The sequence below is a fragment of the Staurois parvus genome, unplaced genomic scaffold (assembly GCF_062004578.1).
Source record: "Staurois parvus isolate SC_StPar_1 unplaced genomic scaffold, SC_StPar_1.0 ptg000138l, whole genome shotgun sequence".
NCBI classification, from domain to species: domain Eukaryota; kingdom Metazoa; phylum Chordata; class Amphibia; order Anura; family Ranidae; genus Staurois; species Staurois parvus.
This window is the reverse complement of record NW_028317934.1, coordinates 2046498-2061131: the sequence shown is the minus strand read 5'-3', so window position 1 is coordinate 2061131 and position 14634 is coordinate 2046498. Positions and strand designations below refer to the sequence as shown.

Sequence of the window (14634 nt, the reverse complement as noted above, 5' to 3'; positions counted from 1 at the left end):
ATCGGCCTGTGTATGTTCTGGGACAGTGCCACAGGCGCTTACATGGATGAAGAGATGGTGGACACAGGCATGCACATGGGGGGGAGAAGAACCAGAACCCGGGGGGAAAGATCGTCTGGAGAGGGAGCTGCTCTGGACTGGGAGGAGACCAACAACCAGGAAGAGACGAGCCGTTCGTAGAAATGGTGCCAGGGAAGCACGGTGAGGATCACCTGAAGTGTCAGAGCAACGTTCCTTAGGCCACATAGTGGCTGCTCCTTTTAAATGCTGTAGGCATTTTCTGATGTGAACACTATATGTCCCTCCTAAAAATAGGTAGGGACTAATTGATTAAATCAAATATATCATATAGTAAAATAGAATTTTCTATCAACGACATATAACAACTAATAGTTCCACTCTGTTGATATGGAGACATGGACACAATCCGCTTTCCTCTATAGACGGTTGGATGGAAACAGACCACCTGTCCATTTGCATCCGACTGTCTTCCGATCTCATCCGCCAGATGCAAGGATCGGATGTCAGCAGATAGGATCAAATTAGATGTCGGCATGTGTCAACATACACATGTCCGTTGAAACCACCACTCCATAGAGGGCAATGGGTGGTCCAATCAGGTCCACCTGAAAAACTGACAGGTGGACCTGATCAGTCCGTCTGTGTGAAAAGGACCTACACTTTAAAATATCGATATCAATTAGAATTTGATAGGAAATGTCTGGATTTACTAACTCATTTAAAGGATAAGTTCACCTTGGGGACTATGTTACAGCTTATACCCATATTTAGGGTGTAACATGCTCCAGCAGTCTCCCAACCCACCCTCCCCCCCTTTCCCATTCCTACCCTGTGAGAGTGGGTGGGGATTCTTCTCCTTGCACTCACTGCCACAATTTAAAAATAGTGCAGCTGTGCAGGGTTCAGCCCACACAGCAATGCCATTCCTTCACAGCAATCTGTGAGTGGATGGACTTCAATTCCCTTCTTCCACTGCAGCATGTGGCTTGAAGTCCTCAATGAACTGCGAGGGTTTTGGTGAGCACTTTCGTAGTTTATTGACCTTTCTGCTCTTCGGAAACTGTCTGCCCATACCTCCCGTAAAGTGAACTATTTACATAATTCCAAATGATTGATGAATTACAGTGACTGAAGCAGGCTAAGTATAACTAAAAGACACAGAGAAACTGGTACAGTTGCAAGAAAAAGTATGTGAACCCCTTGGGTTTACGTTGAGTTTTGCATGAATTAAGCATAAAATGTGCTCTGAACGTCATCTAAGTCACAACCATAGAAGAACACAGTCTGCTCAACATAATACTACACAAACATTAGATGTTGCCATGGTTTAATTGCACATAACATGTAAACATTCACAGTGCAGGGAGGAAAAAGTATGTGAGGCCCTAGCTTAATGACTTCTCCCAGAGCTAATTGGAGCCAGGAGTGAGCCAACCTTGACTCCAATCAGTGTGATGATATTGGATGTGTTGCTGACAGCTGTCCTGCCCTTAAAAAACACACACCTGTTTTGGGTTTACTGGTGTCAAGAAGCACTGTCTGATGTGAACCATGCCTCGCAGAAAAGAGCTCTCAGAAGACCTACGATCAAGAATTGTTGACTTGCATGAAGCTGGAAAGGGTTACAAAAGTATCTCCAAAAGCCTTGATGTTCATGTGTCCACGGTAAGACAGACTGTCTACAAATGGAGAAAGTTTAGCACTGTTGCTACTCTCCCTAGGCGTGGTCGTCCTGTAAAAATGACTGCAAGAGCACAGCGCAGAATGCTGCATGAGGTAAAGAAGAATCCCAGAGTGTCAGCTAAAGACCTACAGAAATCTCTGGCACATGCTAACATTTTTGTTGACACATCTACAATAAGGAAAACATTAAACAAGAATGGAGTACATGGGAGGACACCACGGAGGAAGCCATTGCTGTCCAAAAAGAATATTGCAGCACGTTTGAAGTTTGCAAAAGAGCACCTGAATGTTCCACAGCACTACTGGCAAAATATACTGTGGATAGATGAAACCAAGATTGAGTTCTTTGGGAAGAACACACAACACTATGTGTGGAGAAAAAAAGGCACAGCACACCAACATCAAAACCTCATCCCCACTGTAAAACATGGCGGAGGGAGCATCATGGTTTGGGGCTGCTTTGCTGCCTCAGGGCCTGGACGGATTGTTGTCATTGATGGGAAAATGAATTCCAGAGTTTATCAAGACATTTTGCAGGAAAATGTATGACCATCTGTCTGCCAACTGAAGCTCCGCAGAGGATGAGTGATGCAACAGGACAATGACCCAAAGCATACAAGTAATTCAACAAAACAATGGCTGCAACAGCACAGAATACACCTTTTGGAGTGGCCCAGTCAGAGTCCTGACCTCAACCCGATTGAAATGCTGTGGCATGACCTTAAGAGAGAGATTCACACGAGACATCCCAAGAATATTGCTACACTGAAACAATTTTGTGAAGAGGAGTGGTCCAAAATTACTCCAGATCGTTGTGCAGGTCTGATCTGCAACTACAGGAAACGTTTGGTTGAGGTTATTGCTGCCAAAGGAGGGTCAACCAGTTATTAAGTCCAAAGGTTCACATACTTTTTCCTCCCTGCACTGTGAATGTTTACATGTTATGTGCAATTAAACCATGGCAACATCTAATGTTTGTGTAGTATTATGTTCAGTAGACTGTGTTCTTCTATTGTTGTGACTTAAATGACGTTCAGAGCACATTTTATGCCCAATTCATGCAAAACTCCATGTAATCCCAAGGGGTTCACATACTTTTTCTTGCAACTGTAATTGTCATTATTTATAATTTGCTGCTGCTCAGTCTAAAATTCCCGGGCCTAATTTTTGTCCCTGGCCTGGACCTGCACGTACCCGACACTGCTGGTGAGTTGGGCCAAATGATGTGTACTCTGTTGGGGTTGGGGATTCACTAAAACTGGAAAGTGGAAAATCTGGTGCAGCACTGCATAGAAACCAATCAGCTTCCAGGTTTCATTGTCAAAGCTTAATTGAACAAGCTAACGTTAAAAGCTGATTGACTACCATGCACAACTGCACCAGATCTGGCACTCCCCAGTTTTAGAAAATCAGCCCCACTGTACCTAAAATATGTTATATGTTACATTGACAGTACTGTTGTTCTTGGTTACACCCAAACTCATGCATGCCCACAGGATTAGTTAGCTGCAAGGGCTGTTGAGACAAGTAGTCTAGGAAGCATTAACTTCGTGAGAAGAATCCGTTGGCCTGCATGTTGGAATTTTTCTAACTTTAAAGCTTTTCCACTATGTCTTGTGACACAAACTACCACTAAACCCTTTAAATATTTGATTTCTACATATTTGAATGTCTATAATCTGTTCCTGGAACTCAGCTTTAGAAAAAAAAACCAAAATTAGAAAGTGAGTTTGCAGCTGTAATTTTGTAGGCACATTGACTATGACACCTCAGATTCCTCCAGTTCTGCCCGAATTCATAGAGAACAGTGTACTTTCAGTGCCTGGAAAAAGTATTCATACCCCTTGAAATTTTCCACATTTGGGATTTGATGTGATAAACCGACACAAAGTGGCACATAATTGTGAAGTGGAAGGAAAATGATAAATGATTTTCAAATTTTTTTACAAATAAATATCTGAAAAGTGTGGCGTGCATTTGTATTCAGCCCTATTACTCTGATACCCCTAACTAAAATCTAGTGAAACCAATTGCCTTCAGAAGTCACCTAATTAGTAAATAGAGTCCACCAGTTTGTAAGAAGCATGCAAGAAGCCATGTGGGGGGACACAGCAAACATGTTGAAGAACGTGCTCTGTTCAGATGAGATCAAAATTGAAGTTTTTGGCCTAAACGCAAAACACTATGTGTGGTGGAAAACTAACACTGCACATCACCCTGAATACAACATCCCCACTGTGAAATATGGTGGTGGCAGCATCATGTTGTGGGTATGAATTTCTTCAGCAAGGACAGGGAAACTCGTCAGAGTTGATGGGAAGATGGATGGAGCCAAATACAGGGCAATCCTAAAAGAAAACCTATTAGAGTCTGCAAAAGACTTGAGACTTGAGCGGAGGTTCCAGCAGGACAACGACCCTAAACAGTCAGAGCTACAATGGAATGGATTCGATCAAAGCATAGTCATGTCTTAAAATTGCCCAGTCAAAAGTCCAGACTAAATCCAATTGAGAATCTGTGGCAAGACTTGAAAATTGCTGTTCACAGACACTCTTTATCCAATCTGACAGAGCTTGAGCTATTTTGCAAAGAAGAATGGGCAAAATTTTCAGTCTCCAGATGTGCAAAGCTGGTAGAGACATCCCCAAATAGACTTGCAACTGTAATGGCAGCAAAAGGTTGTTTGACAAAGTATTGACTCGGGGGGCTGAATACAAATGCACGCCACACTTTTCAGATATTTATTTGTAAAAAAATGTTGAAAACCATTTATCATTTTCCTTCCACTTCTCAATTATGTGCCACTTTGTGTTGGTCTGTCACATCAAATCCCAATAAAATACATTTACGTTTTTCGTTGTAACATGACAAAATGTGGAAAATTTCAAGGGGTATGAATACTTTTCCGAGGCACTGTATCAACTTTGGATTTTAAAACACCATAAGTCACAATATAAGGCCAGGAGCCACATCACATAACTCCTGAAGCACCTCATCTATTCACCCTTACAGTTTTTTTTCAGATGAAACAAGAACATTCATCTCAATTTTCATCAATAAGTCTTGTCGTGCAAAAGATCCATTTATGTGTTCCTATGTGTCCTTGTTTCTAGCATTCTGTAATTATTTAGTCTGTCAAACTGATAAAAGACAGGAATGTTAGCATAATGGCTTTGTGAAATGTTTAGTTTTATTAATGTCTGGCCACCAACAAAACTGAATAGTGCCTTAATATATGTGTAAGTACTATTTAAATGTCAATGGTTTAGCACTTAGGATATTGACTTGAATGTCAGTGACCTTGAAGTTTGAAAAGCATAGAAAATATAAAGGAGTAAACTGAACATAAGATTGTGGCTCCATGTAGATGAGAAATACATGCATATACTTTTTAGCTGTCAATGTAGTCACTTTTTAAAGATTTGCTTTATGATGTTCTAATTAGCTGCATGCTGGTCTGTCTTGGAGAATGTTTTAGAGGGCTGATGGGTACAGGTTGTCCTCTCTGTGAATGGATGTCTGAGGACTTGTGTAGAGAAATACTGCTGTTAACTATGTTAAGCACAACACCAAAAATACACTTTTCTTGGGGGGCGGGTTGCAGCACTGGTCAGTTTTTGACTGACCAGAGCTATCTGGAACCCCAGTCAAGGGAAATCCTTCAACCAATGGTATAGTCTTGACAGGTTAAGAGATTGGCTTAAACCCGAAAATGCTACTGTTGTCCTTGGCCTGTCTGAGTTTTTCATGTATTCTTATGAAGAATCCAGTAGATATTGCAAGGCACACAAATACTCTTTAATGCACAGACTACTGTTTGGTGAGTTAAATAAGTCCCAGCTTCCTCCTAGAACAGAAATATACATTTTGTGTGGCTTTGCTTATTACAGTAGGTGATATTTAGTTTTATACATATTTATTTAGGAACAGGAGTCTCAGATAGCCACCAAAGGACTTTGCAGAATGGCGTATTCTAGTGTGCAAAGCTGTGCGAAGATGTAATTGAGTCCTGGTGGAACCATAGATTGACAAGGTTTGAAAACATCTTTAGTTCGCTACTGATCTTACCTTAATAATGTTTGCTAACTGTTCAGCCGCATCATGTCTACATGTCCAAACTTACTTTCAAATCAATGGGCACCTTTTAGGAAACTTCCATACTAAAACATTTTGATTTTTTTGGATAGAGTGGCAGGGGTATTGTCAGGGCGGGGGCCGAGGAACGGACAGGCAGGCCTAACAATGTAACGCCCTGGCTGACGACAACCACCACCCACAGACTGAAGTCCCTCAGGGCGCGGAGTCTAAGTCCCAGGCTGCCCTTCACCAGGGCCCCTGATGGTGGGGATGGACTTGACGCAGCCAGGAACCAGGTCGCGGCCCCCGAGACACCTCAGCTGCGGTAATGGCCGCCGCCAATGGCGTGTAGCTGGAAGAAGAGACAAAAGAGTAGTCAGACAGGCCGGGTCAACAACAACAGGACAACACAGTACAGGACAGCAGACGAGAATCACAGGTCATGAGCCGGGTTCAGCAACAGAGGGTCAGAGCAAAGGAGAACGCAAAGAATAGTTGAGTCACAAGCCGAATCAGATACCAGGAGAGTCACGAGAGTCAGAACAGAGTAATAGCGACACAAAGACACAAGACACAAGTGCAAAGAGCATGTACGGACCACAGGCTTATATGTCATCAGCCGCACCCCTCTGGGGGATGGACCTCAGAGACCTGAAGGCATAAAAGGATTCCCACCATGCACAGCAGAAATCCAAGATGGACGCCAGCACATGGAGTAACATAACCTCAGGGAAAAGGTAGGACCTTGACAGGTATTTAGACACCAAGCTATCCTAGACTAACCAGAAAGATGACATCCTTTCATGCAAGCTCTGCCCCTTGTGATGTAATTACTTTAGTAAAACGTAGAATAAGGAAACATATTGTCTGCTTTTTATGCAGGACTGTACAGATCACTAAACAGGGGAAATGATAAATAGCTTTTGGACTTTAAATAGTATTCTGACTGCTTTGACTATCCCTTGCACACCCTACAGTTACCTTGCTAAATTAAACCAAAAAGGTCCAGAAGTACACAGGAGTGGAAGAGTGAACACAATATGGAAAAAAATATCACAGCCTGTACATTTTGAAGCTTGATGCTGCTCCTCTAACCCTGTTGCCCTAAACAATTTCTTAAGGTAATTACAAAGAAACAAATTTTTTTTTTTGCTGTCTTGGTTTGAATGGGAAATTTCTCCTCGCTTACTGTCCCTGTGACACTATGAGAGGTAGTGGAATGACACTAACAAGAATATAAAGATAGCAATACAACACTGGAAGGATGTTCAAACCCTTCTTCACTGAAAAAAGTATTTTTTTGTTGTCTATTCCATTTGAAGAAGCTTCCCATAATTTCCTGGCATTCTGTCATCAGGACATGAAGTCAGAGTAAATGGGGCACAGTCAGAAATAAAACTCTGCCAGACATTCTGACCCTTTCCCACCTTAACCAATTAAGATTTTGCTGGGTTGGGCTTTGAGTTTTCATGTATGGTGGAGCAATCCTTTGAAGACCTGTTACAAGCATTTACACAAGTGGTCTGCTCTGTCCATGTAACGGCCAAGCCCGTAGATAAAGGTCAAGATGTCTGCAGTAATTATATTAACAGTTGTCAAAAGATTCATTCATTGGGACAAATTTTCTAATTATTTATATTTATGTTTAAGGAGCTAAATGGCTCTGTCGCTATTAACATTGGGATCAGTTTTTTTTCTACTACAATTATTTTTTTTACATCTCAGCACTCCCAAGCTCAGTTGATGTACACCTTCACATTTGTTTTCTTGCTTATAGACAACAAAAGGTATCAATTTGCAATGAGAACTGAGAACGCCTTCCTGTGCAAATGGCAAAAACACAAGAACAATGATACAACGTACATGCAGTCATAATAATCTGTTCTTCAGGTAAACTTGATGGAAATTACTGGCATACCTTGGGGAAGATTGAACCCTTGTTACTAAAGCCCCATAGCTGTCCACTTTCATTCCGGCCCCTGAAATACAAATATCAGTATTTGAGTTATGCTGCCTTCAAGGGAAGACTGACATGTGCCAAGCTTGTCAGAGGTAAGATGACTTTTATAGAAAAGACCCTGCTGTGCCTGTTATCCCTCTAGAATTTATCATTTTCCTTGCAGGTTAAGTCTAATTCAGTGCATTGGCTTTATCAGCACAGTTAGGCTACCCAAACACACAAAATGATCATCATCCCATATGGTCAATAATGGTTGAACTGGGAAACTAGCATATCTGTAAAGGCTGACAATGAACTGTAGAAACCCTCTGGGTCAATCGATCTTGACAAAGTAATAGATTTTTCCAGTCAGTTGGTTCAGTTCCCTCAAATAAGGCCTACAATGGAGGTGTCTGCAATGCACTAGACACAATGCAGTCACTAGATCTAAATACAGGAAATTCTGTCCTCCAAGCTTTCTTGAAAAATTCAGGCTTTTTTAGCAGTGCCTTCTCACCTCCTGTTTATTCCTACTGACCAGGGAGGCAAATCCACCATAGTGATGGGCCTATACGAGTGTGTGAAGGTGAGAGGGAGTGGGCAAGATCGACCCATCCTGGAAGTGACCGAATTTTCAAAATCAAAATAGCCCAATTTTTAGGAATATTGACATTTATTAATAAGCATTAAAGACTTGTAGAATGTAACATTTAAATGTAAAAAAAATAGCTGAAAGTCCTTAAAGCAGAGTTCCAGGGAAAATAAAAAAAAATAAAAGTCAGCCGCTACACAAACTGTAGCTACTGACTTTTAAAAAATGGACACTTTCCTGTCTCTCAATCCCGCTGTATCCTCACTGCAGCCCGTTTCACCAGCCGCCCTGTGTTCGTCAGTGTGGGCACCCGGCAGTGACAGCTTTCGGGTTCACAGCCAGGTGCTCACTACACATGCGCTTTGTGAATGCTCCCATAGTCTTATGGGATTTGTCACATGTCCCAGAAGACTATGGGGAGGGAGAGGGGAGGACAACTTCTGCCTCTGAAGTGGGAGCAGGTACCTGTCAATTTCGGTTGCACGCACACTCCCCCCCGCTCTCCAAAGGTGCCAGTCCTTAAAGCAGAACTTCCCCTTTTGGGTGGAGCTCCAATTTAACTCTATAATATAGAACAAAAAAAAAAATGACAATTTTGAGGGAAAAAAAACTATATTTTTGACTTTTTGCTATAAAACACATCCAGTAAAAAAAAATAAAAAATTAATAAAATGTATTCATAAATTTAGGCCAAAATGTATTCTGCTACATGTGTTTGGTAAACAAAATCCCAATTTTTCTTTTTTCTATTATACCAGTAATGGCGGTGATCAGCGACTTATAGCGGGACTGCGCTGGGCATTTAGACACTGCCACTGGGCGGGAACTGACAAACTGCCACTGACATCTCCAGTGACACTAATACAGTGATCAGTGCTCACAAAAAGCACTGACACTGTACTAATGACACTCGGCAGAAAGGGGTTAACATCTGGGGTGATCAATGGGTTAACTGTGTGCTGTTTTACTAGGAGATATACTGCTTTCTTTTGCTCTGCTGACAGGAGAGAGGCCTGTGTTGTTTACACACAGATCTCTCCCCTGTCAGCTTCTCCACCGATCACCGAGTCCAGACCATGAATTGCTGTCCGGGACCCAGTGATTGACATCTCCGGGAGATGTGGGTAGGGCGGATGCCCTACTGCGTGCGTGCCCCCTACCCGGAAATGCAAAATCACATATTTTTACATGATTTTGCAGACCGCGGCCACCCCGCAGCATTATATCTGCTATAGGGCAGTTCTTAAATGCCAGTTCCTAAATGGTTGAAGGATATTAACAAAAATTTTTGCAAAAAATAATAAAAGCACATTTTTTTGCAGGTAAATGGTTGGTTCCATGTAAGTCTCCTGCAGACTGTCAGTTATTTCTGCCTGCCCGTGCATCATACAACAGTGCTGTGGTAGTTCATTGAGAACTAAAAGCCGACAGCCGCAAAGGCTGTTGGTATTTGTTGTTTCCCATTCACAAGACACTGTGAATGAATGATGTGGCCGGGTGGGCAGAGCCCTGCATGACCGCATGTTTTTAAAATTGTGACAGCTAATAGGGGTAGCTAATTAGTAAATAGAGTCCACCTGTGTGTAATTTAATCTCAGTATAAATACAGCTGTTCTGTGAAGCCCTCAGAGGTTTGTTAGAGAACATTAGTGAACAAACATCATGAAAGACAAGGAACACAACAGACATGTCAGGGATAAAGTTGTGGAGAAGTTTAAAGCAGGGTTAGGTTGTTAAAAAAAAATCAAAAGCTTTAAACATCTCACGTAGCACTGTTCAATCCACCATCTGAAAATGGAAAGCGTATGGCACAACTGCAAACCTACCAAGACATGGCCGTCCACCAAACTGACAGGCTGGGCAAAGAGAGCATTAATCAGAGAAGCAGCCAAGAGGCTCATGGTAACTCTGGAGCAGCCAGCTAGAGTGGCAAGTAGAAAGCCGTTGTTGAAAGAAAGCCATAAGAACTCCCGTTTGCAGTTTGCAAGAAGCCAAGTGGGGGACACAGCAAACATGTGGAAGAAGGTGCTCTGGTCAGATAAGACCAAAACTGAAGTTTTTGGCCTAAAAGTAAAACGCTATGTGTGGCAGAAAACTAACACTGCACATCACCCTGAACACACCATCTCCACTGTGAAACATGGTGGTGGCAGCATCATGTTGTGGGGAAGCCTTTCTTCAGCAAGGACAGGGGAGCTAGTCAGAGTTGATGGGAAAATGGTTGGGAGCCAAATACAGGGCAATCTTAGAAAAAAACAAGTTAACCCCTTGACGGCGACGTAACACAAATATGCGGCCTCACGGACCTGGGCTTTTTTCCGTGGGGCCGCATATTTGCGTACCTGTCTTTGTGTTGGGAGCGCGCCCCTCAGCGCGCTCCCAGCACCGAGACCACGGTGTCACTGAGAGCACCGGGTCCCGTTCTAACGATCGGGACCCGGGACTCCCGGTTCCGGGTCACATGATCGCTGTGATAGCCTCTGATTGGCTATCACAGTGATCAGTCACTGTGCAGCCCGGCCCCCTTGTTTTTTTTCTCTCTCTCTCTCTATGAATGGAGAAGAGAGATACATTGTATCTCTCGAACTCCTGTCAGAGAGAAGGAAAAAAAAAAGTTTGTAAAAAAAAAAAAAAAGATAAATAAATAAATATTAAAAAAATAAAAGAAAAAATAAAAAAAAATACCTAGATCAAGGTTTGATCTAGTTCAGTGCCAGGGTTAGTGTTTAGGTCAGGGTCAAGGTCAAAGGTCAAGGTCAAAGGTCAGGGTCAAAAGTCAAGGTCAGGATTTAAAAAAAATTGGTATCAGTGTCAGTTAATCTTAATGTCAGTGTCAGTTAGTGTCAGTGTGTTTTAGGTAAAAAAAAAAAAAAAAAGACAAAAACAAAATGCGCACTATGGTTTCTGGGCTGTACTAAGGGTACAAACAACAAATAACATACACATATATGGTATCGCTGCGATCGTCAAGAGCTGGAGAATTTATTTTGGGTTTCTCTTTGGTGGTAGGTTATGGTCATAACAAGAAACACATAGCTAAATTAAAATAAAAGGATTTTTTTTACTATTTTTGGCCAGTTTTCCTTTGATAATAAAAAAAAAAATCAGGAGATATCCGTTACCATTTACCACCAAATGAAAGCCCAATTTGTCCTGAAAAAATCAAGGTATAATCCACCTGGATGTGCAAAGTAGTTGTGATGATATGTACGGTTTTGCTATCACATGTCAACGGTGCAGAATTGTGCTTAGGCATTTAGATTTGTTTTACCCTTAGGCGTGAAGGGGTTAAGAGTCTGCAAAAGACTTGAGACTGGGCAGAGGTTCACCTTATAGCAGGACAACGACCCTAAACATACAGCCAGAGCTACAATGGAATGATTTAGATCAAAGCATATTCATGTGTTATAATGGCCCAGTCAAAGTCCAGACCTAAATCCAATTGAGAATCTGTGGCAAGACATGAAAATTACTGTTCTCTCACTTTCCTCTCCACAACAGAAAAATAGAGCACCCTTCCTCCAATGCTGGAAAGTGGACTTACAGCAATCCTTTCCTTAGGAACAATGTCAGGAAATGCTGCGCAACTCCCTAAAATCTTGAGTCTGTTTCAAATATCAGGAAACCAGTAATAACATTTTAACAAAATGGTACAGGACCACCGCTGTCTTTCACAAATTTTGCAGCTGGAGAAGTGACCTGAAAAGGGGATCATTTGTAACATGTCAATGTTTTCCCAAAACTGCAGTTCTTTTGGCGATGTAAGCATCTATGTCACAGGTGTCAAACCGAATCCGGCCTTCTAAGCCATTTCATGTGGCCATTGCACCTCTCCTGCAGGTACCCCATTGTCTCTGCCCCTACCTTGTCTCAGCAGTTGGCAGCAGAGAGGAGGAGAGAACTCCTCTGCCAAATTCTGCTCCTCTCAGTTCAGCTGCAGTACCCCCTCATCTCTGCCACCCCTGATCTCACCATCCAGCAGACTCGGGTAACTGACTCCACTCCTCCTCTGGTCCTCCTCCAGACCCTGTACTTTGTGCTTTCCAGCTCTGCCCCCAAAGGGGATGCACGGTGATGTTAGGGAGGGTGTGGAATTCTTGACATCTGATGTAATGGGGGGGTGAAGTGCTCTGGACATTTAGCCTTACAAGTACAACCGGCCCTTTGAGGGCAATCATAATGCTGATATGGCCTGTGATGAAATGGAGCTTGACACCCCTGATCTATGTCAATGGAAAGTTAGGGGGGTAGAGGAAAGAAGATGCAGCTGTGGTGATTTTATCAGGAACATAGATAGCAATTGGGTAAGGTTCCACCCTGCTCTGATCCTAAGAGCAGCTATCCAGCATCATTTATAGAAATCCAATCCAGCAGAAAGTGGCGAGAATGGGACACCGTCATCTCATGGGTGATATAGAGAGAGATATAAGAGCATTAACCTATGTGTCTTTGAAAACGTAAAAAAATATATTGTCTGACATTGCTGGTCACCAGCTAAGCATTCTTACCTTTTCTGAAGTGTGAGTTTATACCCTTCCATAATGGTACCCTCCGCATTGCTCAGAATAATGGGCTCCCCCACAGCCAGGCAGATCTGTGGCATTGCTTTACTCAGGATCATGCCAGCCTAGTAAGAAAGACATTAAATCTGTGAAAAGCACCAGAAAATGAAACATTCTGTCCTAATAAAGAGGTCATCATAGCTGAATAATCAAACCTATTAGAAGCTAAACACTATCCACAACTTAGTGGCCGATCCCTGTTTCCCGGCACTGATCCTTTTTACAACTGCGGCAGAATTTTACGGTTCATCACGCTGCAGAGAAGACCTCTGGTATTTCCACCCTGCTCTATCCTAGCTGCGTCTCGCAGGGTAATGATGCAGGTTCTATAACGTGTCACTTGCTGTACTCCTAACACCTCATTTTCCTTCCAACACGTACGTGCTGACAAAAGGCCGCTGAACCGAAAAGATTACAGAAACGCTGCCGCCTTGGAGATAATTAAGAAAAATTATACATATGTTCCCAATGAGACTTGCCTGTAAAGTTGTTACAAAGGTTAAGAGGATTTGACACCAAGGGTAGGTCACTTATCCCGCAATGTGGCGGTTAATAATTTTAATATTACATAATGCATGTACTGCAGCAGTTGGCATGCAAAATGTAAAATAATAACCATGATTTACTTGCCTGGGAACAACAAGGGCAAAAGGGGAAAAGCGAACTGAGCTAAATGTGATAAAAGTTTTGTAATAAGAAAAAGGTTATAGCTGAGATTTCACAGATTTGTGATAAAGAAAAACTCCAGTAAGGGTTATTTGTATCTAAAATAGCAGAATAGTATCACATCATACTGGAAAAAGCAATATATTCCCTCAAGTAATAAAAGATTTTAAAAAAATGTTTTTTCAAGTTTGAGTTGTATTTGTATTTAGGCATGTGTAATATTTTTACTTTGCACAAGAGGAATAATAATATTCTTTCAATTCATACATCCCTACCTCATTGAATAGCTAGGCAGATGATACCACTATCTCTGTTTCAGCTTTGGAGCTTCTTGTGTCACCTGCAGGACTCAGAAAGGAAAGCAGGGGTGGGACCAGAACCCACAGCTCAGCCTCTGAGGGGGACCAGACTTTAGTTGTTGTTGTTAATATGGTGCGATATACATATACAATTATTTCACATAATTTTGTGCCTTTTTATTTAAGTTGAACATTTTTGGGACAGCATTTTTTTGTCCTTATTGTGCATTCTGAGGCAGCATGTTGGACATGGAGTGCATGATCAGAGGTCTCTAATTCATAGTGTTCTGTAGGACACATCAATTAGAAAGACACAGTCCTAAAGCAACTACTGCCACGATGTCCATTAGAAAACACAGAATGGTTTGCAACCAGTGTCATAAAATTAATAAATGATTATTATTATACAGTATTTATAAAGCACCGATAGTTCGCTCAGCGCTGTACATTACAGAGGGGGACAGAACATGTGACAGAACAATACCAATACAATGCAAAACATGAGGGGATTGAGGGCCCTGCTCTTTCGAGCTTACAATCTAGGAGGGAGGGGATGGTGGCACAGGAGGAGATAGCTGTGGGGGATGGAGTGGTAGGAAGAGTGGAGGAGGTCGGCAAGTTAGCAGGGGGTGGGGTAGGCTTCCCTGAAGAGATGGGTTTTCAGGGTATGCCTAAAGGAGAGGAGAGTAGGTGATAATCTGATGGGTTGGGGCAGGGAGTTCCAGAGGATGGGTGACACCCTGGAGAAGTGCTGGAGGTAGGCATGGGAGGAGGAGATTATATTGTAAATGTACT

General features: G+C 42.2%; 1 protein-coding gene across 1 annotated transcript in view; it reads right to left on the bottom strand.

The window, feature by feature from the left end:
• Positions 1–12934, bottom strand: part of LOC149465262 (doublecortin domain-containing protein 1-like) — a 182897-nt gene extending 169963 nt beyond the window's left edge. Inside the window, exons 1-2 of the mRNA XM_089673493.1 lie at positions 12821–12934; positions 7700–7760 (exon numbers count right to left, since the gene is read on the bottom strand). Coding sequence (XP_089529619.1) covers positions 7700–7760; positions 12821–12933 — 174 coding nt within the window. The 5' untranslated portion in view covers position 12934. The remainder of the gene's footprint in view (positions 1–7699; positions 7761–12820) is intronic.
• Positions 12935–14634: the final 1700 nt, after the last annotated feature.